The 23,139-nt window shown below is 40.5% G+C and overlaps 1 protein-coding gene across 1 annotated transcript; it reads left to right on the top strand.

Annotated features, from left to right (window-relative positions):
• Positions 1-3,062: 3,062 nt before the first annotated feature.
• HYAL4 (hyaluronidase 4) lies at positions 3,063-14,094 on the top strand. The gene is made up of 3 exons (XM_028525140.2): positions 3,063-4,013; positions 12,051-12,140; positions 13,644-14,094. Exons 1-3 carry the CDS (start codon positions 3,063-3,065, stop codon positions 14,043-14,045), a joined length of 1,443 nt encoding a protein of 480 aa, XP_028380941.1. The 3' UTR covers positions 14,046-14,094.
• The last annotated feature ends 9,045 nt before the right edge of the window (positions 14,095-23,139 follow it).

Here is a 23,139-nt window from a genome sequence, read left to right on the forward strand (position 1 = left end):
TGCCTTTATTTCACTTTGCTTTTTACTGAAGTTTTTTCTCCTGTTCTGTCATTGGGGGCCTATTTTCTGTCTCCCCATTTTGGGTGTCTCTTTGCTTTGTTTCTATGTGTCACATAAATCTGCTATGACTCTCAGTATTTGTGGGGTGGACTTATGTATTTTGTGTTCTCTGGGACATAGTGGTCCAGTCTCCTTGATCACCTGAGATAGCACTCTAAGTATATTTCTTTTTTGGATTTTGAGGGCCCTCCTATTGTAATTGAGTCTTAATTGTTGTTGGCCTGTTCATATGTGGGATCAACCCTTAGGTTGGCTGATGTGATATCACTGTGTTCTGGCTGTCAATCAAAAAAAGAAAAAAGAAAACAAAAAGAGAAAAACAAAAAAAAGAAAAATAAAGAACAAAAATATATGATAACAAAAAACAGCATATATGAAAATCTATATATTTAAAAATAAAAAATGTAAATTTTTAAAAAATAAAAAGGGGAAAAGAATAAGAAGAGCAGAAAGAAAGAACAGAAAACAAAGAGAAAAGAAAAAGAAAAAAGACAAAAAATTAAAAAATAGAAAAGAAGCAGAATACAAACATTTTTTTAAAAAATTGGGATTCTCTATAGTGTTTGGTGCATTCTTCGATCTCCCTTTGGATATCCTATTTCTGGAGCTTGTTGGATTTTGCTCCATTGATGTCTGACACTGGCCACTTGGCATGATGGGTCTGGGCCTCTAGGGAGGGACTGTGGTTCAGGGAAATGTCAGATTCACTGTCTGTGCCTTGCCCTCTGCAACCTGCTTGAAGCTACAAGCAGCTCCACAGCTTGTTGCTGCCTCTGCTGAACCTGGCTATACCTAGGAAGGACCAAGCTGCTCTCCAAGGCTAGCTTTTACCAGTACTGGACTCAGAAAATGGGCTGGCAAGTGTCCCAAAACACCTCAGGATCTGTTCCTGTCTGCCTGCGTGGACCTACCCGTTGTCTGCTACACTTAGTCACTGAAAGGGATTCTGGCAGAATGGATTGGATGGAGCTAATGGGTCTCCGATGAGGGGGTAGGGCATGGGTGCTGTTCAGGCTTCAGTGAAGGTGGTGGTGTGGTCCCTGCCCTGGAGATACTGAGTCTGTCCTGACGTCTGCAGGACAGAGTTCCTAGTAATCAGGCATTTGGGGCCTCTGGAGGCCAGAAGCTGGGTTTGCTGGAAGCCAGGAGGGGTTTCTATGGGATCTCCGATGAGAGGGAACTAGTCAGGTTCATGGGAAAGTGGGGGGAGGGGATGGCCTCTCCTCACAGCCAATCACAAATCCCTCCCTGATTCTGCCTAGACTGCTTCACCTGTCTAGGCCTATGTCACTGGCTTCTCCCATGGGGCAAGAGAAATTCCTAAGTGTGGGGTAAGAGAAGTTCCTAAGGGGCAGGTAATTAATTGCCTTCCTCTAGGCCGACCCTCCTGGGAGGGGACTGCTCCGCATAGAAAAGATGTCTGCAGCCATTATTGGAGACTGCCTCAGCACTGGGATCCTGGCAGCTGTCCCCCTCACCTGTCTCCCCAGAGCCACAAGCCCCAGTCTCTCCTCAGGCGACTCCATGTCCTTACTGCCCGCCTTCCGTCAGAGCCCAGGGTAAATGGCAGCAAACGCAGTTTTATGAGTGGCCCTTTAAGAGAATGCCTGTGTCTCCCACAGATCTGTCTCTCCTTGGCAGACAGAAACACTGCCCCCCTCACCTTTTTATGGCCAGATGCTACGTGGGTGTCTCTTCCCAGCTCTAGTGCTCTGGGCTGGGGAGCCCGGGCTGGGGTTTAGGCCAAGAGACTCTCAGAGGGAACCTCCCAGAGCTGAGATACTCCTCTGGGGCCTCAGCCATGCCCATGGGAGCAAAGCCAGCCCCTTTTGCTTTGCCTCCCTTCCTACCAGTCTCGACATGGCTTCTTTTACAGCTCCTTGGTTGTCAGTCTCCTCCTCAGCCAGTCTTCAGTTGGTTGTTCAGGGTGATTTCCCCCCAACTTAGCTGAATTTCCAGTTGGGTTCCGGGAGGAGGTGAATGCAAGACCCAAGCCTGCCACGCACTTCAGGGGCAACGGTCCGTGACCAGACAGCATCGCGGCAGCCCTGTGCGTACGTCTCCAGGCCGCCCAGCCTCCACCTGCTCAGCCTCATAAATTATTTCAAGTTTTTATCTCAGTGTCCTAGGCCTGAGAGTGCTATGAGGTTTCGCTGGTGACACCTGGTGGTATAAAATAGTAATTACATAAAACATGCTGTATAACAGGTGATGAGGGTTGCTAAAGAAATACTCAAAAGCCACAGATTCCAGGGAAAGATCTGTGAATCAGAGTTCCTGGTTTAAGTAACCAAAATAAAACTTCTCTGACTTGAGCAGAAAAGTGCTGTCCCTTGAGGACAATGCTGCCATTTAACATTAATACCACGGGTATCAGGCTGTGGGTTCCCTGGCAGGCACTGACACTCGGAACGATGGACTTCCCTTCACCACTGGCACTGCCACCTGTCAGATGCTTTGACTCCCAAGATTTCAATTCAAAGTCCAGTATAGGATGCATGTAATTGGCCTGGCCATGGTCACCTATCGGCACCCTGGCTGCATGGAAGGCTGGAGAACAGCTGGATTTTTGGCTTATTTAATGAAATAATTAAAAGTTATTCCAAGATTAAATGAGATAAATATTTACGAGGTACTTAAGCCACAGTGTCTAGAATTTGATGAGGTTTCCAGAATGATAGTTGCCATTATTTTACATCTTTATTTAATCATGAGTTTTTTTGAGGGCAAGGACCACATTTTATCCATTTTATATTCTGTATACAGGGTCGTTATAAGTGTTTGTTGAATTGTGTTGTTTGCCCCTGAAGAATTGAAGCTAGGTTACTGCACTTGCTTCTATAGCTCATTGTATGTATAAGTAAAATATGCTTTAAAAATGTAACAAAAATATCCATCCAATGTTTGAGTATTTTCTTCAAAATTACTACTAACAGAATATTAAATCTCTCCACAGGTCTTCTAGATTGCATAAAAGCAGAAGATAAAATTTTTGTCATATCATGAAACTATTATCTGAAGGACAATTAAAGTTTTGTGTCCAACCAATACAGCTCACATCATGGCTGTTTATATTTTTCTTTCTGAAGTCTATCTCTTCTCAGAAACCTGCCCGACTTCCAATTTATCAAAGGAAACCTTTTATAGCTGCTTGGAATGCTCCAATCGATAAGTGTTTGATAAAATATAATATAAGACTAAATTTAAAAATGTTTCAGATGATTGGAAGCCCACTTGCCAGAGCCAGGGGGCAAAATGTCACTATATTTTATATCAACAGATTGGGCTACTTTCCATGGTATACATCACAGGGGGTTCCCATTAATGGGGGTCTCCCGCAGAACACAAGTTTGCAAGAACATCTAAAAAAAACTGACCAAGATATTAATTATTATATACCTGCTAAAGATTTTAGTGGACTTGCCGTTATAGACTGGGAGCATTGGCGACCTCAGTGGGCCCGAAACTGGAACAAAAAAGATGTCTACAGACAGAAGTCAAGAAAGCTTATTTCTGATATGCTGAAGAATGTATCAGATGCTGACATTGAATGTTTAGCCAAAGCAACCTTTGAAAAAAGTGCAAAAGCTTTCATGAAGGAAACCATCGAACTGGGAATTAAGAGCAGACCCAAAGGTCTTTGGGGTTATTACTTATATCCTGATTGCCACAATTACAATGTTTATGCCCCCAACTACACTGGGACATGCCCAGAAAAGGAAGTTTTGAGGAACAATGAGCTCTTTTGGCTCTGGAACAGCAGCACTGCTTTATATCCTTCTATTGGCATCAGGAAATCTCTTGGAGATGGTGAAAACACTTTGCGCTTCTCCCAATTTCAGGTGCGTGAGTCCATGAGGATCTCCACCATGACATCCCACGATCACGCTCTGCCTGTGTTCGTCTACACGAGGCTAGGCTACAGAGGTGAACCTTTACTCTTTCTTTCCAAGGTAAGACACCCATAGCCAAAGAAAGGGAGATTTCCTGCCTATCGCTAAAAGAGGTATTTCTTTGTTAATTATGTTCTTGGAAGAATTCCCAATCCGTGGTCTGTGAGATTAAATTTTCATTTAAGCAAAATGAATTTTGATTGTCTTATTTATTATTATTCTTTCAAGGCATGAAATAAGGAGAGAGGAGGTTAAAGTGCAACATCAGCCACTTAGTACTACTTCCTGCTTGCCAACTTTGTGCTCCCCTACAAGTGGCCCTTTGCAAAGGTTATCAAAGCAGTTGGTGGTAAGCATGTTGGAAGATCACAGAGGGTGTTTGAAAACGGAGTAGTTTGCACATACATGTGGAAGTGCAATGGTAGGCATTTGCCCTTCTGACCTCACCATCTAAAATGTCAAAAGAACAATCTTTCCCTTTTAATGTGTAATACCAGCTTTGATAAAAGGTATAAAGCAGGCACAGTGTGAATATACTTATCACTACTGGACTATATACCTGGAAATGGCTAAGACAGAAATTTTATGTAAGTGCTTTTTTTAACCACAATTATTTTTTAAATATGAAGGCATAAGGAAACTGCAAATCTGCTAAAAGTAGGTGAATTTATAGATTTAGCCATCTGGTTTATTCTTCACTTTATGACCACAACTGATGGAAAGTTGGTAAGAGTGGTACGAGTTTCTAAATTCAATAAATTCATCACTAGTACATGGCTTTGTAACCTTAGGTTCAAACTTACAAATAAAAGTTTTATTCAGTTTATTTTACTGAAGTCATACATGTAGCCAAAAACCTCACACAAACCATGAGGTTAACTTTTAAAATAGATAAACTTTCAGCTCAATTTCCCCTCCCTTTCTCTTCCTTTGTTATTCTAGTCGCTTAAATGGAAAAAATATAGAGATGAAAATTTAAGAGCAATTGATACTCTAACCTTTGGATTTGAATAATTATATGTAACCTTTCTATGATGAGAAGACTTGAGACTTGCTCATGTCTTCCCATCTGTGATACAGTGGTGTTTTAAGATATTACTGGGTCCTATGGGTTTATCACATTTTCCCTTTGTCTCCCATTACAAGTTTCAATTCTCTAGCATGTATTAAGTGTATAAATGTATAAAGATGTCCCGCATGTTAGGTATCCAAAGGCAGAGGGCTCAAAAAACACATACGTGAGGGCTCTACCATAACTGGGAGGTATCTGTCAAACCCAGAGAAGTAGAGCTTACTCCTCAAAGGGACAAGTGCCACAAATGTATGAAGATTCAGTAAATTCTATGCCTTTGGCACTCTGAATGAGACAAGGAAGAAAAAACTCTATTGTTAACTGATACTTGTATTAGCCAGAAAAATGAACAGAAAAATTAGCAACAAATGATTGAGGATGATAAGAAATCAGTACTATCTGGAAGGTTTTAAAAAGTTATCTAAGTCTTCACAAAATAGTGTTAACTTTGGGATTGAAATACCACCTTCTCTTATGAAACTTGATTTCCTTTTCTATGTTTGGCTTAAATAAGTTTCTTTCTTTAGAGATAATAAATGTACTTTTGAAAGAAACAATAAACTTTGAGGGACAAAGTGTTCATTTCAACAAGATTTTTCTGCTGGCACATTCTGCACATTCTTCCAACCTAGGGTAAGCTACTTCATGAGTGGCTACAGCCTCAAAGACACATCTGTGCTCTTTTTTATTTAATTAAATAAGCATTTTTTAATATATTTTATTGATTATGCTATTACAGTTGTCCCATTTCCCCCTTCACTCCCCTCCACCCTGTGCCCCCTCTCCCACCCACATTCCCTCCCTTTAGTCCATGTCCATGTGTCGTACTTATGAATTCTTAAGCTTCTACATTTCCCGTACTCTTCTTACCCTCCCCCTATCTATTTTCAACCTATATTCTATGCTACTTATTCTCTATACCTTTTCCCCCTCTCTCCTCCTCCGACCCCTACTGCTAGCCCCCCCTTGTGCCCTCTATTTCTGTGGATCTGTTCCTATTCTAGTTGTTTACTTAGTTTCTTTTGGTTTTGCTTTAGGTGTGATTGTTAATAATTGTGACTTTGCTGTCCTTTTACTATACATGTCTTTTCTTTATCTTCTTTTCTTAGATAAGCCCCTTTAGCATTTCATAAAGTAAGGGCTTGGTGATGATGAACTCCTTTAATCTGACCTTATCTGAAAAGCACTTTATCTTCTCTTCCATTCTAAATGAGAGCTTTGCTGGATAGAGCAATCTGGGATGTAGGTTCTTGTCTTTCATGACTTGGAATATTTCTTTCCAGCCCCTTCTTGCCTGTAAGGTCTCTTTTGAGAAATCAGCTGACAATCTGATGGGAACTCCTTTGTAGGTGACTGTCCCCTTATCTCTTGCTGCTTCTAGGATTCTCTCCTTCGTTTTTACCTTGGCTAATGTAATTATGATGTGCCTTGGTGTGTTTCTTCTTGGGTCCAACTTCTTTGGGGCTCTCTGCGCTCCTTGGATTTCTTGGAAGACTGTTCCCTTTGCCAGTTTGGGGAAGTTCTCCTTTATTATTTGTTCAAATAACTTTTCCACTTGTTGCTCCTCCCCTTCTGGTACCCCTATAATTCGGATGTTGGAACGTTTAAAGGTGTCCTCAATGGTCTTAAGCTTTTCTTCAATTTTTTGAATTCTTATTTCATCATGCTCTCCTGTTTGGTTGATTCTATCTTCCTTCTGGTCCACTGTGTTGTTTTGAGACTCAGATTCCTTCCTTTCACAATTGGCTCTCCTCCGTGTGTCTTCCTGCATCCCTTTTATGGTAATCTGCATTTTTTTCATGTAATTTGGATCCAAAATCAACCAGTTCCATGAGCTTCCTGATCACCAGTGTTTTGAACTGTGCATCTGATAGATTGGCTATTTCTTGGTCACTCAAAAGGATGAGTCCTGGGGGACTGATCTGTTCTGCTGGAAACATGTCTTATGTCTTTCCCTATCTCTCCTATTATTTTACTTATTTATTTATTTTTTCTCCGGTCTGGTCACTCTTGTTACTGTGGGGGGCGGAGCCTTAGGTGTTCACTGGGGCTGGGTGCCCCAGTCGCTAGCTTGTGACGTTATATGTGGGGGCAGGGGCGGGAGCGGAGACCGGAGGGATCAATGGCGACCCTTCCGTTCTCCAGTAGTCAGACACTTCCCTGGGCTTCTGTGCCGTGAGCTCTGCCCTGGTCCACAATCGCTGCCCCACTGATTCCCCCAGCCGCTGCTTGTGTACTCAGGGATAACGGCTGTACCACTGCGCTCCCGCGCTCCAGATTGCTGTGGCGCCAATTTTGCGCCAAATTTCCCCTGACCTCCGCGTGCCTTCGACCCGCGCCAGCCCCGCGCCCGCTCGCTCGGCTCGTCGTCCCCTACCAGTCTGGATGTATGGGTCTACTTCAACTTCTTGGCTGTCCAACTTCCATTTAGATAAATCCTCTGACAGTTCTGATATTATGACTGCAAATCATTGTTGTAAATTATTGTAGTTCTGTTCTTGGTTGTGCGAGGAGGTACGATGCGTCCACCTATTCCTCCATCTTGCCGGAAGTCAAAATCACATCTGTGCTCTTGAAGGAAAGAAGGAACAACAGGTCTTATCTAGAAAGAGTTTTCTTTGGCAGTCCCGAGGTATCATTCTGAAAATCTTCTGGATGGCAATGTATTTTCAAATGTTTTAAGCCATCAGTTTAACCATTATCCTCCATGAAAACCTGCCCCAAATTTTTAGTAACCTGATATTTATTTATATCAACCCATCAGTGAGTAGTAATGGTTTTCATATCTAAACTTTCCAAAGATGTCTGCATTTTATAAAATGTGCATGCGTGTGTGTACACATGCAGTTAAGATTAGAAAAAGAATTTACCAATAAGTAGCAAATCTTTTAAATTTTCCAGACCTCAATGTCTCATTTTCTTAATCTACAAAATGGGACAGTATTACCTGCCCTACCTACACAGCAGAAGTATTATGGAAGTCAAATGAAAAAATATATATGAAAATTTGAAGCACTACAGAAATACATGTGGGAAAGCTATTGCTTTTTATCAGGTATTAAAGCCTTAAATTTGGGATGGGAATATGTAAGTGGAATCTCTATCAGCAGGCATAGCTTGGGGAAATGATATGAGACAATAACACGTCATGTCACACTAGGTACACATACATCCAACCTAGATATAACTTGATGTCTGGCTTAAAAAATAATGTAAGAAGTTCTCTTGACTGTAGATTTCAAGATGTTTTTGTGTGCAATGAATCAACACTCCCTCTGGTAACACACAAAGGAAGCTTATTAGTGATGCTCTAGCTCCCCACAGTGGGTACCTTACTTATATGTGCTGTGGTTTACCGGACTGAAACCTAAGGGTGGACAATGAGACCTTGATTTGAGCCAGGATTATGGGTAGGGCAAGGTAGCCCTATACCATGCTAGCCACTGGAAGATTTGTTGCTATTACATCCTTTGCTTTTTCTTTTTTAAATTTATTGATATGAGAGAGAGAAAGAGAGGGGATGGGGGAGACAGAGGATGGGAAAGACAGAAGAAGGGAGGAGGGATGGGAGAGAAAGAGAGAAAGGGGAAGAGAGAGGAAAGGCGAGAAAGCGAGGAAGGGAGAGAGAGGGCAGGGGGAAAGAGACAAAGAAAGTTTCATTTGTTGTTCCACTTATTTGTGCATTCATTGGTCTTTTCTTACATGTGCCCTAACTGGGATCAAACCCACAATCCTTGGCGGATTCGGATGATGCTCTAACCAAGTGAGCTTCCCAACCAGGGCTTTGCTTTTTCTTTATTTCTCCTTTCATGTGATGTCACTCATGTGGCTTTCAGGTGGTTCCAATCTACTCTCAGAGGCACCTTACCTGTGACTTCCCTGAGTAGTGCCCTTACTTTTTTGGTCCCCAAACATAGCTACTCTGTGATTGATTCAGCACCTTGCTCTCTGCTGGGTGACTGTGAGCTAATTTGGTACAGAAATTTGCATTAACATCTGCTTCTTACTCCTTACCTCCAGGCAACATGTGCATGAAGACTTGCCATTTTGAACCAGCCCCAATAAACCTTCTTTGACAATGACACTAAAGGACAGATTGAAAAGAAACTAACATGCTCCCCTGATATCATAAGGCATGGCTTTCATGATAAACATCTGTAGCTTTCTTACTGAATCTGGATCAATAATCTATAAACACAAAATGCAAGTGCTGTGTCCCCTTCCTTCCTCTAATGACAATGCCATAACCCAAAGGAATTCACGTGAGGTTTCTGGTTTCTAGTCCAGCATGTAGGAGGCTTGAAAGTTGACACTTGACCTTAAAAAACAAAAAGCTAAACAAGCTGAGAAGTCAACTCTTCTTAGAGTCCTAGACAGGTGAGGACACAGGGCAGATTGCTGCCCTCAAATTGGAGAGACAGACAAGAGCAGAAACTTCTGGGGGCAACACTGCTAGATGGAGTAGGGAGACCTGAACTCTAATTGATAGTTGCCGGATGCTCAGTGTGGACAGGCCTGAGAGATTAAAAACTCTAGGGATTCAGTCATGGGTAGGGGGGTGAGGGTCTAGTAGGCAGAGAAGAAATGGAACCACTTTTTAAAAAAGATTTTACTTATTTTTAGAGAGGGAGAGAAACATCAATGTGTGGTTGCCTCTTGAGCACACCCCCTACTGGGGACCTGGCCTCAACCCAGGTGTGTGCCCTGACTGAGAATTGAACCAGTGACCTTTCAGTTTGTAGGCCAGCACTGAATCCACTGAGCCACACAAGCCAGGGTGAGAAATGGATCCACTTTTGAGGAGTTTAGTGCTTTCTGTTCTTAACCAACTGTACTCTCAAGAAAAACTAACCAGAGTCAAACCTACGGGGGTCTTATCAGAGCCTAAGTAACCTGGGGGAAGGAAAATACTCAACTCCAGCTGGCTCTAGCATTCCACTTAGAAGGGAAATACAAAACTCTAGTCCCATCTAGCCAGTCTGTCCCACCTAAGAGAGGGTAAAAAACTACTGAGAAGCATTTATGATGTTCACACTCTAGAGACAAAGTCTCACTAAAGACAGACCTAATCAGAGGACTGTAAAACCTTTCCATTTTCCCCATGCCTTACTAGCACATTAGTAAAGGCCTATTCACAGGAGCTCCTTTTACCTGGTATGAGCTATCTGCCCATCAAGAAAAATTAAATCTTGTCTAGCTAACAAGAGAAACATTACAAGACATGCTAAAGGCAAAAAGCACAATTTGAAGAGACAGGGCAGAAACAGACAGGTATGGCAGGGATGTTGCAATGATTGAACCACGAGTTTAAAGCAACTCTGATGAATATGGTAAGGATTCTATCAGATAAAATAGGCTACGTGCAAGAACAGATGGAAAAGGTAAGCGGAAAGAAGGAAATTGTAAGAAAGAAACAGAAAGAAATGCTAGAGATCAAAAAAACGCCGTGACAGAAATAAAGAATGTCTTTGGTGAGCTTATTAGATTGTGCATGATTCAGAAAAGAATTTTTGAACTTCATTACAGCTGAATAGAAACCACCAAAACTAAAAAGGAAAAAGAAAATAAATCTAGAACAAAACAGCAATAACAAAAATAAACAGAACAGAATATCCAACAAAGCTGAGATAGCTGAAAAAGGTGTAACATACACTGAATACAAATTTATGGAAGGCCATTGGGGGATTTCGGCCCTCCGATAACCCCACGATAGCACGTGAATGTGGCATCAGTGTATTCAGGGAAGTTTCCAAGTGAGTGGAGGGAGGAGCTCGGCTCCCTATGTCTTTGCCAGAAACAGCCATGGGCACGGACCCCGCAGGTCTTCATTCGGGCACTCACACTATATCATTTTAGCCTCCCAAGATCTCTGCTTCCTGTCATGTTGGCTCTGGCCTGTTCAGCAAACACGCTGGTCAGTGAAAATGGAAATGGATGTGAGCCTGAAAAGGAAATTAGTTTAACCCCAAATCTCTTCCCTGTTTGAAAATTACCTGAACACCTTAAAAACTGAGTTTGAAAAACCATTAAATTGAGTGGACTATAAAATTGTCAGATAAGGAAATATCTCTCAAGTATTGATATTTATATAACATGCCCCAGGCAAAGACTCGGTTTGAAATTTTGCTTTTATTTGCCATCAAATCACCCAATTATGTTTTCTAGTATACAACTGATGGAAATTCATCCCTGGAGTAAAAGGTGAATGCTTAATATCCTAAGCAGTGGGGGAATATATTATAACTTAACAAATTTATTTAAGAAACCTAGTGTAGGAAGTTAATTTAGGAAATGAACTGCATATATTCAACTCTTAATTTCCTTCTGAAATGACCTCAAACCATGTTAATCTTTAAACACTAAAACAATAATCTTTTAGGATTACAAAACCAAATTCCCCCTGCTGAAATTCCATTTTCACCTATGTTTACTGACAAAACTTGGGCAGCCTTACCACATCTTGATGAGTCATAAATAAAGTTCATTAAGTCAGGCACTTTGAAATCAAACACAAATAATTTCAGGGACCAAATATAAGGGCTAGACCAAATCAGAGCCTTCGGGTCTTTAACACTGTGTTCCTTTGCCTGGACTTGGAATCCAAATGACGCAAACCCTCCGAGTAGCTGCAGAGGCCCAGTTCCCAGGGGATTGTTGGAAACCGAGAAAGTAAGGGAGCTAAGAGGACGTGAGCTATTCCTCACATTTGGAGAAGGAAAACGTTTGATTTCTGTTTCTGGATCATGTACATATAAACAACTCTTGGTGGCTATTTACAGGCTAATTGTCCTCAAAATAATCTCTTATTTGGTTAAATGTTAAGTTTTTCTTTGAACGTATTTAATAGGTTTTCCCATAATATTATAGAGTGTAATTTCTGAGTCTTGGGTCATTCATCGTTTTCTTTATTCTAAGAAAGTAGAAAATAATTTTATTCTAATTGATTGAACTCGGCCTCTAATTTTAATTTCTGGCATGTTGTTTTATATTCAAATGAATAATAACCTCTACTCTCTTCTATCTAGCAAGATCTAATCAGCACCATTGGAGAAAGCGCTGCCTTGGGAGCTGCAGGCATTGTTATTTGGGGAGACATGAATTTAACTTCATCTCTGGTAAGACAGCACCTTGAAGCTTTAGTTAATGCTGTTTAAAGAACTTGCTCTGTTTCCCTGTACAGCTCACTAATCAGAGGTCTCATGGCTTCCACAGTAAACTAGCTTTAGGAAAAAGTGCCTGATACATAGAAGGAACTCAACAAATACAGGCTTGTATTAAGAGGGTGGTAAAAACACTGACATTTGTGGAATTTGGATTATGTGCTAGGATTGTGCTAAGTGCTGTTTTGTTTTGGATTTGGTCACTTCCTTGTCATAACCACCTGTAGGGAGTGCCATCCTTATTCACACCTGAGGAAAGAAGAGGAGAAATCTAACAACCAATACATAAAATGTGTTATATCCTATTTTGAGAAGTAGAAACAGATGGTAACTTGCATCTTCACAATGAATTTATTTTTCCTCTATGAAGAAATTAGCTGAAAATTAGTAGCATTTGAAGTAAGATTTATATGTGTCTTCAAATTTCTCCCAGCTCAGATACTATTACTCCAAGAAGTAAGTCTTCCTAGTTTTTACTAAGGCACATTAATCATGATCTTCTTTGTATTTCCTATGCTGTTTGCTTATATCACTATAGTGTGATATATTTTGCCTTGACTTGTATCTTCAACACCTTTTGTTAAATTGAATTTCTTTTGGCAAGCTCATGATGATCTGATATTCTTAGAATTTCACAGTCTCAATTTGTTGCTACCAAGATGTCATTTGTGAAACTATTTGTGAGAATATAAGGTTAAAATTCTCCTCTGTCCACAAATGAGAATTAGGTAGAAAATGAGAGAATTAATTCCTGTCTTTCCAGGTAATGACATTTTTTCTCCAGCCCACGTGGCTCACGAGAAGAGCTGGATCAGGAAGCTGAGTGCAGAACCAGGTGGCTCTATTGAGAACGCATGATAGGAAACACACACACACTAAACACCTAGTCAGCCTTCCAGACATTTCTCTGTTTAAACTGTGTACAGACAACTAGAACCCAGGGCAACTGATGTTTGAGGATAATTGATAGGAAAATCCAGAAGGCTACATATTGACAGTCAACTATAAATTGGTAGAATGTGATGATTCAGGTTCGAACACAACCACAAAAGCTACCACAGGCCTGAAAGGGGGCAAAGGAACAAGCAGTCTGGCATGGTTTCTATTCTAGATCTGTTCCTCTTTCTTTTACACATGTTAACTTGGGAACTAGGAGGAGGAACAAGGATGTAATTTGAGAGACGTCAAGGTCACATAAGGCTGACTCTGGGACCCATTTACAATTTCAGTTGCTTGGCTCTACCATAGCATATTCTCCATCTCCCATGTCTTAGACGTCTCATCCTTTCTGATTTAGGCCCACTGTGCTATTATCCCTGAGCCCGAGTTCACCAACTGGAACCACACAGTCAGGTCTCAGTCAAGTCCAAAGAGTTGCTGCACTGTGGGCCTAGAATGCTCTAACCCTATCAGTACCAGAAAAAAAATGCTCAAAGCCCTTTATTTCTACATGTCTAGGGCAACTGCACAAAGGTGAAGCAGTTTGTGAGTTCCGACTTCGGGAGCTACATAATCAACGTGACCAGAGCCGCTGAGATGTGCAGCCTTCACCTCTGCAGGAACAATGGGAGATGCACGAGGAAGATGTGGAACGCTCCGGATTACCTTCACTTGAACCCTGCAAGTTACCACATAGAGGTCTTGGGGGACGGAGAATTTAATGTGAAAGGACAAATGTCTGATACAGACCTGGCAGTGATGGCAGAGAAATTTTCCTGTCATTGTTATCAGGGATATGAAGGGGCTGACTGCGGAGAAATGAGGACGGCTGATGGCTGCCCTGGGGTTTCCTCTTTCTCTGGCTGTCTCACAACACTGTGTCTGCTGGTTTCAGCAGGTTATCAGGGCATTCGGTTGTGAGGTAACTGAGTTCTAAGGGACTTGTGTGGTCTCTAGAGCAGTCAATTAGACAAGAGAAAAACATGACATTTTTTTCTCTTGTGGAATCCACTGAGAGGTATTATAAGCAGACATTATGTATGTCACTCAACATAAATAGAAACATACCAGTTTCTTTAGCTTGAATTTAGCTAAGATCCCAGGTCCACAAGTAAAATCAATGCACTCTTTTTCCTTATTGGAATTTCTAAGTTGTTTTAAAACTAGAACTAATATATTTCAGTCTTTATATAAATATAGTATATACATAAAAGTATCCATATAAATATCAAACTGTTGATTTTAAGCACTAGTTTTCCAGCTAGCCATTTAGTTAAGGCCTGATTACTAAGTAATCAGGGTCATCTCAGGATGTGACCGGCCATCAGGCCCACAGAAGAGCATCAAATCAGAGTTCCTCTTTCCACCCTAAATTAGGTTCCAACTGAGCTTCTGCTGCCTGCCTGGGCTCATTGAGTGAAGCACATTTCCTAATGTGGCTTCTCACGAGGGTGCAGGGACTGAAGCAAGAGGAGCTGTTCCCAATTCATTGCAAAGGCATCTCCTCCAGTGTGGAGCCCCTCTCAGCCACCGAGTCCTTCTATCACAGGCCGAGGCAGTTTAAATACTGTTAAAGGCTTCAGGATAATATTCATGCTTGCCAACGCAGGCATTGCTCTAGATGCAGAAGCTGGAGCCATGATAATAAAATTGCAGTTGGTGTCTTTTGCAAGCAAAAAACATTGTTTAAGAAATACTTAATAAGTACATGCGCATTTAAGTGACCTAGAAGGGCTATTGGGAAAGAGGTCTACCAAGCCATAGTCCATATTTTTGGCCTACGTCTATGAACTTTGAGTGTGGTTTACAGTCATTTTGAATCTAATTTGCATCACGGATTAACTACCTATCTGGTGATGTGACCTTAGACAAGTTCTTTACATCCCCACTTTTCTCATCCAAAATTTGGTAATATAATTTCTATCTCAGTGAATTATTCTGAGGAGTAAATGGAATAATACATGCCATGTATACTTCGGCTCTTAGTATATGTTTCTATCTTCAACTATATTCCCTTGATCATCAAAATAATGAAAACACTTAGGATAAAACGGAGTATGGGCAGTTTGCTCTTTCTGATGTTATTTATAGTCTCTTATGCATTGTGCTCTCTTGAGGGGCATGCTCAGCAGATAAGATTTCCTTCCCCCTGGAGACAATCTACTTAGAAGGTAAACTCAAGAGAGGCATGATGTTAATTACAGAAGCCATGAGAATTGATTCAATCTCCTTCTTCACTTCTTTTGTCTTTCTATGAAGCATTTGCAATTTAGGCATTTTTTTTCAACTCTGGGTCCCTGCTTATCAGAGGTTACCAATGTGGTTAAGGTCAATTTCTAATGTAAAATATAAATAAAACAACAGAAAAAATGGTTATAATACCATAAGAGGTAGCATTACACAGATTAACTTTTTAAAATGTAGGTTTATTTTCATATTAAATATGATAAAATCACATTATAGAACATTTTTAAAATAGAAAAATAAAGAAAATTGCCAATAAACATTAAAACATATACTGGTAAATTTGGTGCATTTCATCCTAACATTCCTTCTAAAGACTTGTTTTTAAAACATGGTTGTAAAATAGCATATTCATATTTTCCTCCTGCATTTTTCATTTAACCATATGTTGTAAGTAGTTTTCATGCTATTTCATAATCTTCATAAATATAATTTAAATATAATCTTTAAGGCCACATTATGTTTGTCAACTGGATGTAGCATGATCTAATTAACAATTTCATTAAGTTTCAATTTTTAAATGTCATGCTTTTACTATTTAGATCAGAGAAGACTTCAGGTCATTTTCCTAATTCACTCATTCAGTTATTAATTTGTACAGTAGTTGATTTATTAAGCATTGCTTCTTATGAAGTACTGTTCAAGGCTTTGAAATACACCCCTGTCTTCTTGAAATTTATAGTTTAGCTGGGGAAGACGGACATTCAACATACAAATAAGCAATTTATATCAGATGGTAGATCTATATGGGAAAGAAAATAGGGAGCAGAGTGGGAGAGGGTGGGAGTTTCCATGTGTTGGGCTTCATTGAGCAGATGCTGTTTGAAACAGGGAGCGTTAGCCATGAAGATAGTAGGGGGAAGAGTATGCCAGGTAAGTGAGTCAGCTGGTACATGTGAGGTAGTGGGTCTGGTGTTTTCAGGGAAGAGTTAAGAGGGCACTGGACCTGGATACTTCTCTTAACCATCGGTTTCCCTTGTTTATTCTTTGATCTGTAGCATTTGTCTGAAATAGTATGTATTATGTGTGTTTATTTTCTGTCTTCACTCACTAAAATACCAGTATAAATTGGGACTATGAGGACTTCACTTTGTTCACTGCTAAAACACTACTTGCTACAGTACCTGGCACATGATAGGTTCTCAATGAGTATTTTGAATGAATCGATGAGTGACTCAGAAACCTGAATCAAAGTGGAATCTATAAATATGTAAGAAGGGTCTTTTTAAACTCTATGTATTAATAGTGAGTTATTGCAAAGCCATTCTCAAGCATTCCTATTCTATGCTTATCCTAGCACATTTGCCTCAGAAGTCTCATAGTTTAACTCCTCTGTGAGAAGCTGAGGCCTGAAGAGAGTAAGGCACTTGGCAAAGACAAAGAAGAGCCAGTTTGTGGAAGAGCCCTATGCAAAATCCAGGTTGCCAAAATTTCTTTCCACCATAACCCTGGTTGTAAAGGAATCCAAATACATTTGCTTAGCATTAGGCCATGAATTTAATGCACTTTTTATTAATTGGGGCTACTACTACCAATTATACTTAATCAAGCTCCACCTTTTCCAGCTGTAGATTCTCTGTGAAATTATTTTGGCTCAATTCTCATGCATAGGAAATCCATCTCCTAGGCTGCTTAAAGGCCTTTCCAACTTCCCTTCATGGGAATAGCAAGATACTCAGACTTTCTAATCTTCCATGTTTTCGTTTATAAAAGGAAGGTAATAATGATATCTTTTGTCCTTTTATTTGACTTAATATCAAGTAGGTAACATACTTCACATAAAAGCTGTCACATAAAAAACCTGTTAGTAAATATCAATGATTATTATCAAGTACTTTCATTATTGGCCCTATAAAAGCTGTGATAGGTAGAAGAAATTGCCTGATTCATAGTAAAATGACTTAATATTGCACAGAAGTACCCAAACTTGGACCCTGATCTTTTGACCATAAACTAGTTAATATTTTCATTAGATCTCAGTGGAAACTACAGAAGAATTACTTGCACCAAAGTTCTTTTTACAGAGAGGCATAACCCACAAGTACAGTGATTCCGGTATCAGGCAGTCAGTGTTTTTTTGTGACCCCATGGAAGAAAAACTGTTAAATTACTTAACCAATCTACTAACAATATACACTTATCCCTCATAATCTAAATATGTAAATTTCATTTACATAATTACATTTACATACATGATAAGGATATCATTTACCCTTGAAAAATGCCAGAACCTCTTAGGAAAATGTGTGATCCCAGCCCTAAGAGAGGGAAATGTACAAGGTGAGTCCGGAACATCTCATTACACCATAAAGCAAGAACTATATCAGAGATCACTAGGATTGTACACAAACACTCACTAGCCCACTCAGCATCAGACTCCTACCAACAAAGAGGCAAAAATTCGAAAATCACTAAAGGAGTAACTGCAGTGGATTGAAATGTATCAATTATAGTGAAATCTATGAGGTCAAAATGATACAAGAGAAAAACCTTTATTGACCACTTTTGAAGAACGTTAAGGAACCAACATCACTCTGAAAACAGGTAAATAAAGGGAAAGAATCAATCATTTTTATACATTATCTATATGAACTACACTTCAGGGTAAGCAAATAGTAAAGAGGAAGAAGTTTCTTCTTATTGAAATCAATGAGTGAAGAAGGTATGACAGAATATAATCATTTTGCAATTTATAATTAATTAATGGATCTAGGCACTGATTTGTAAATCTACTAACATTACACAAAAAGATAAAACCAGGACTTCTGGCCAGGATGGAGGCGTAGGTAGACACACTGTGCCTCCTCACATAACCAAAATAAGGTCAGCAACAATTTAGAAATAAGATAACAACCAGATCTGACAGAAAATTGAACTTTATGGAAGTTGGACAACCAAGGAGTTAAAATACACACATTCTTCCAGACCAGTAGGAGGGCCAGAGTTGGGCAGCCAGGTGGAGAGGGGTCTGGGCACACAAAGCAGTGGCAGCGGACATGTAATGCATTCTGAGTGTGCAAGGCACCCTGGGTGCATAAGGCATCCCGAGCGCAAGACCTCAGCGGGCAGACCCTGGGCTCACAGCTGGCTGGCAGGCCCAGTGAGGTGGCAACTGTGAAGCGGGGCACTGCGCTCAAGGCACCTGGCTGTCTGGGCCACATTTGCATGCAGATAAACCAGCTGAAATTGGGAAGTGAGACAGACCGAGCAACCCAGGGTCCCAGTGCCGGGGAAATTGAACCTCAGGACACTGATTGAAAATACCTGTGAAGGTTGAGGCACAGGGACACACGTCCAGTCTCACAGGAGAGTGCATTAGAGAGACTCACAGGGTCTCTCTAGAATGTACACAAGCCCACCCACACCTGAATTAGCACCAGAAGGGCCCAGTTACCTTGGGGGAAGTGGCAGAAGGGACTGAAATCCGACAGAGAGGGGAGTAAGTGCCATTGTTTCCTCTAGGGCCCTGCCCCCACATACTGCATCACAACCGAGAAACTGGGTTGCCCCACCCTGGAGTCACCTAAGGCTCTGCCCCCACTATGTAATAGGTGCAACCAAATTTAAAAAAAAATGGCTCAAATAGAAGTACAAATCAAAGCTGCAGAGCGAATACTTTTAAGCAACCTAGGTTGATAAGTCAACTTATCAGATGCATAGTTCAAAGCACTGGTGATCAGGATGCTCAAAGAATTGGTTGAATTTGGTTGCAAATTAGATGACAAAATAAGGGCTATGCTAAGTGAAATGATAGAAATGCACAGGGAACCAATAGTGATGGAAAGGAAACTGGGACTCAAATCAATCAAGTGGACCAGAAGGAAGAAAGAAACAACCAAACAGAAAAGAATGGAGAAATAAGAATTAAAAAAAATGAGGAGAAGCTTAGGAACCTCCAGGACATCTTTAAACGTTCCAATATCCAAATTATAGGGGTACCAGAAGGGGAAGAGGAAGAGCAACAGTAAAAAAGTTATTTGAACAAAGGAGAACTTCCCCAATCTGGCAAAGGAAATAGACTTCCAGGAGGTCCAGGAAGCTCAGAGAGTCCCAAAGAAGTTGGACCCAAGGAGGAACATACCAAGGCACATCATAATTACATTAGCCAAAGTAAAAATGAAGGAGATAATCCTAGAAGCAGCACGAGTTAAGGGGACAGTCACCTACAAAGTTCCCATCAGACTGTCAGCTGATTTCTCAAAAGAGACCTTGCAGGCAAGAAGGGGTTGGAAAGAAGTATTCCAAGTCATGAAAGGCAAGGACCTACATCCCAGATTGCTCTATCCAGCAAAGCTTTCATTTAGAATGGAAGGGCAGATAAAGTGCTGACGCAATCACTGGCTGGCAGTGACCATGGAACACTGTGGATGGCTTGTCAACATGCGAGAAAAACATACACAGAGACAACCAAGTCCTGCGGGGAAGTAGGAACAGAATGGCCACTCTCTTTGGTGGGGAGAGTGCCCTGTTTCCCCTCTGAAGAGGATTTTATTGGTTTCGTTTGAATAAGAATTCAGATAAAAGCTCATTACTCATTGCTAGGAAGTAAGGATCAAACAGTAGATAACAAGGAGGTCTGAGGGCCTATTTTGAGCCAGGGTCAGATAGCTAAAGAGCTATAAAACTTTGAGGAAAAACTTACTTCTTCCTTGGACCCTTATCTTTCAGCTGAGAGCATTCTAAACAAAGCAGGTTTCACAGGATTTTACATATTCTTCCTTAGGCCTGATCACCCAGGGAACCTGCCCTTTTCAGCACAGAACTGCACCACCCTGTCATTGTTTCAGGTTTAGGTGGAGCTAGGGAAGTAAGGCAGCCAAGGGATAAGGAGATTTTCTCCCAGATGATGACTCAGGCTATATCACAGCCGAGGAGCGACTGGTCCATCACCCCCTTTTGCTGTAGCCCTGATGTCCTTTCTTGGGGGCCTCTCAAGTGATTGTGCCTGTCTTAGGTCATCCCCCACTTGGGGAATCTTACCCGTCATTGGCTAACTGACCAAGCATTGGGGTTCAGTTATGAATGAAGCAGCAGAAGCAGCCCTCCTGCCAGGGAGATAAGCTTTTGTCTCCTTGCTGGCTTATGGTCCAAGGCCACTCCCTCAGCCTTAGCCTTGGTGGGGGTTACAGCTTCTGATACCAGGCAGGGCAGTTCCCAACAAAGTGCTTCTCAGATAAGGTCAAGTTAAAGGAGTTCATCATCATCAAGCCCTTATTTTATGCAAGGTTAAAGGGACTTATCTAACAAAAAGAAGATAAAAAACATGTATAGTAAAATGACAGCAAACTCAGAATTATTAACAACCACACCTAAAACAAACAAAACAAACTAAGCAAACAACTAGAACAGGAACAGAACCACAGAAATGGAGATCACAGGGAGGGTTAGCAACAGGGGAGTAGGAGGAGGAGAGAGGAGGAAAAGGTACAGAGAATAAGTAGCATAGATGGTAGGTAGAAAATAAACAGGGGGAAGGCAAGAATAGTATGGGAAATGTAGAAGCTAAAGAATTTATGACACATGGACATGAACTAAAGGTGGGGAATGTGGGTGGGAGAGGGTGTGAAGGGGATGAAATGGGACAACTGTAATAGCATAATCAATCAAATATATTTAAAAAAAAACTAAAAATCTGGAAAAAAAAATAAAACCGGACATTGCATACCACCTAACTGAAGTATGTTAATCCTTACAAGATTATAACCCTTATAAAAATCAACTCAAAATCTGATCAGTCTCTACCAATCCATAGGAAACATAAAAAACAAATAAAAATGCAAAACAATGCCCTGGCCAGGGGCTCAGTAGGTTGGAACATCATCCTGTACACCAAAAAAGGTTGTGGGTTGATCCCCAGCCAGGGCACAAACCTAGGTGACTGGCTCAATCCCAGTCAAGGTGGGTATGGGAGGCTACCAATAGATGTTTCTCTCTCTTTCCCTTTTCTGTCTGTAAAAATCAGCGAATACATCCTCAGGTGAGGATAAAAAATCACAAAACAACACATCAAAGATGTAATGATGAAACCCCAGATCCTAGGAAACTACAGGACAAATATGTTGGTTTTGTCAGCAAATAATTTTTTTTAAGATTTTATTTATTTATTTTTAGAAAGGGAAGGGAGGGAGAAAGAGAAAGAGAGAGAAACATCAATGTGCGGTTGCTGGGGGCCATGGCCTGCAAACCAGGCATGTGCCCTGACTGGGAATCGAACCTGTGACACTTTGGTTCACAGCCTGTGCTCAATCACTGAGCTATGCCAGCCAGGAGCAAATAATTTTAAAATAATGGGGAAAGAACCTGTATGTATATCAATGTGGGTCTTGTTAAATGAATTACAGTACATTTGTACAAGGAGATAACAGTTTTATAAAGGAATGAGGAAGTTATCTATAGGTTGATGTCAAAAGACATCTAAAATACACTGATTTTGTTTAGATGTCATTATGACTTTTATCTAGTCATGTTGAAGAAAACTCATGATCCTATACATTGGAAAAAGTATTTCTAATCACATTTCAGAATGATTTCCTAGAGATGGCCAAATGAATCTAAAGTTCCCTAAGCATCTACCAGGTATGGAACTCTAAGGGATACAAATGCTGGAAGTGATCGACCAACTAAGTTCAAGCAAATGATAATGTCATCAAGGAAAGGGAGCCACAGGAAGCCACTGCTAAGCCATGCACATCACATGTGAAGTAATACACATGTGTAGTGCTAGCAATTTTTTATGTCTTATTCTAAGCCTTGAGCAGCAGCTCTGTAATGTTATTATAATTTAAAATCAAAGAATAAAACAATAGGAAAAATAAATAAACTGTCAGAGTGAATGTTGGTGGTATGTTTTTTGTTTGTACCAGAGAATTAAATATATACACTTACTGCCTCCTTTGTTTTTACTGCTAATCTTAAGAACTTGAAATATTTTTAATGTTACTACTGAACATTCATTTATGAACTCGACACTTTGTTTTTCTCTGTGGGACCAGGAACCATCAATTTTTCACTTCAATTGTGGGAACTAGAGCAAGGTACTCTGTTCACTACATCTGGAAAGTAAAAGTCTTAGGTTGTCATTAAGACCACTCATTGTTAAGATGCTGAGAAAAGTAATTTTCTGCAATAAAATTCATGGCTACCCCAAAGTAACTTACAATTCCTTTGTCAAGGCAAAATGTATAGTAAATGCACTTCCAATGTAAAACCTGTTGCATTGTGTTTGTGCACTGAGAAGTAACAGGGTGATCTACTCTTTCACTGAGGAACATATACTGATTTTATTTTGTGTGTATTCTTACCATCTGTATTTCTCTTTGGACTTGAGAAATATGCCATTATTCCCTATTAAAATCATTAATTTATTTTGCCTTCGGGAGGCAGATGGTCCAAGACTCCGCTCTACAAAGAATAAGAGACTAAGGATTGTCAGTCTCACTATTTGATCTCCCCTCCACCCTAGGGAAACATATGGGCATGCCTGGGCTGACAATTGGGAGACATCAGCCCTAAATTCAGTAATGCTCTGGCTAGGGAAGTATTTGCCATCAAAAGAGTCATAAGGTTCTTTCAAATGCTCTATGCATTTGAGGTAAATACTTACCTTATAGGATTAATTTTATTTATTGCACTGTTGGTGGGAATGCAGACTGGTGCAGCCATTGCAGAAAACAGCATGGAGTTTCCTCAAAAACTAAAAATGGAACTTCAGTTGGACCCAGTGATTCCACGTCTAGGAATATAGCCTAAAAATCCTGAAACACCAATCAGA

This window comes from Phyllostomus discolor, chromosome 10 (assembly GCF_004126475.2).
Source record: "Phyllostomus discolor isolate MPI-MPIP mPhyDis1 chromosome 10, mPhyDis1.pri.v3, whole genome shotgun sequence".
Lineage (NCBI taxonomy): Eukaryota > Metazoa > Chordata > Mammalia > Chiroptera > Phyllostomidae > Phyllostomus > Phyllostomus discolor.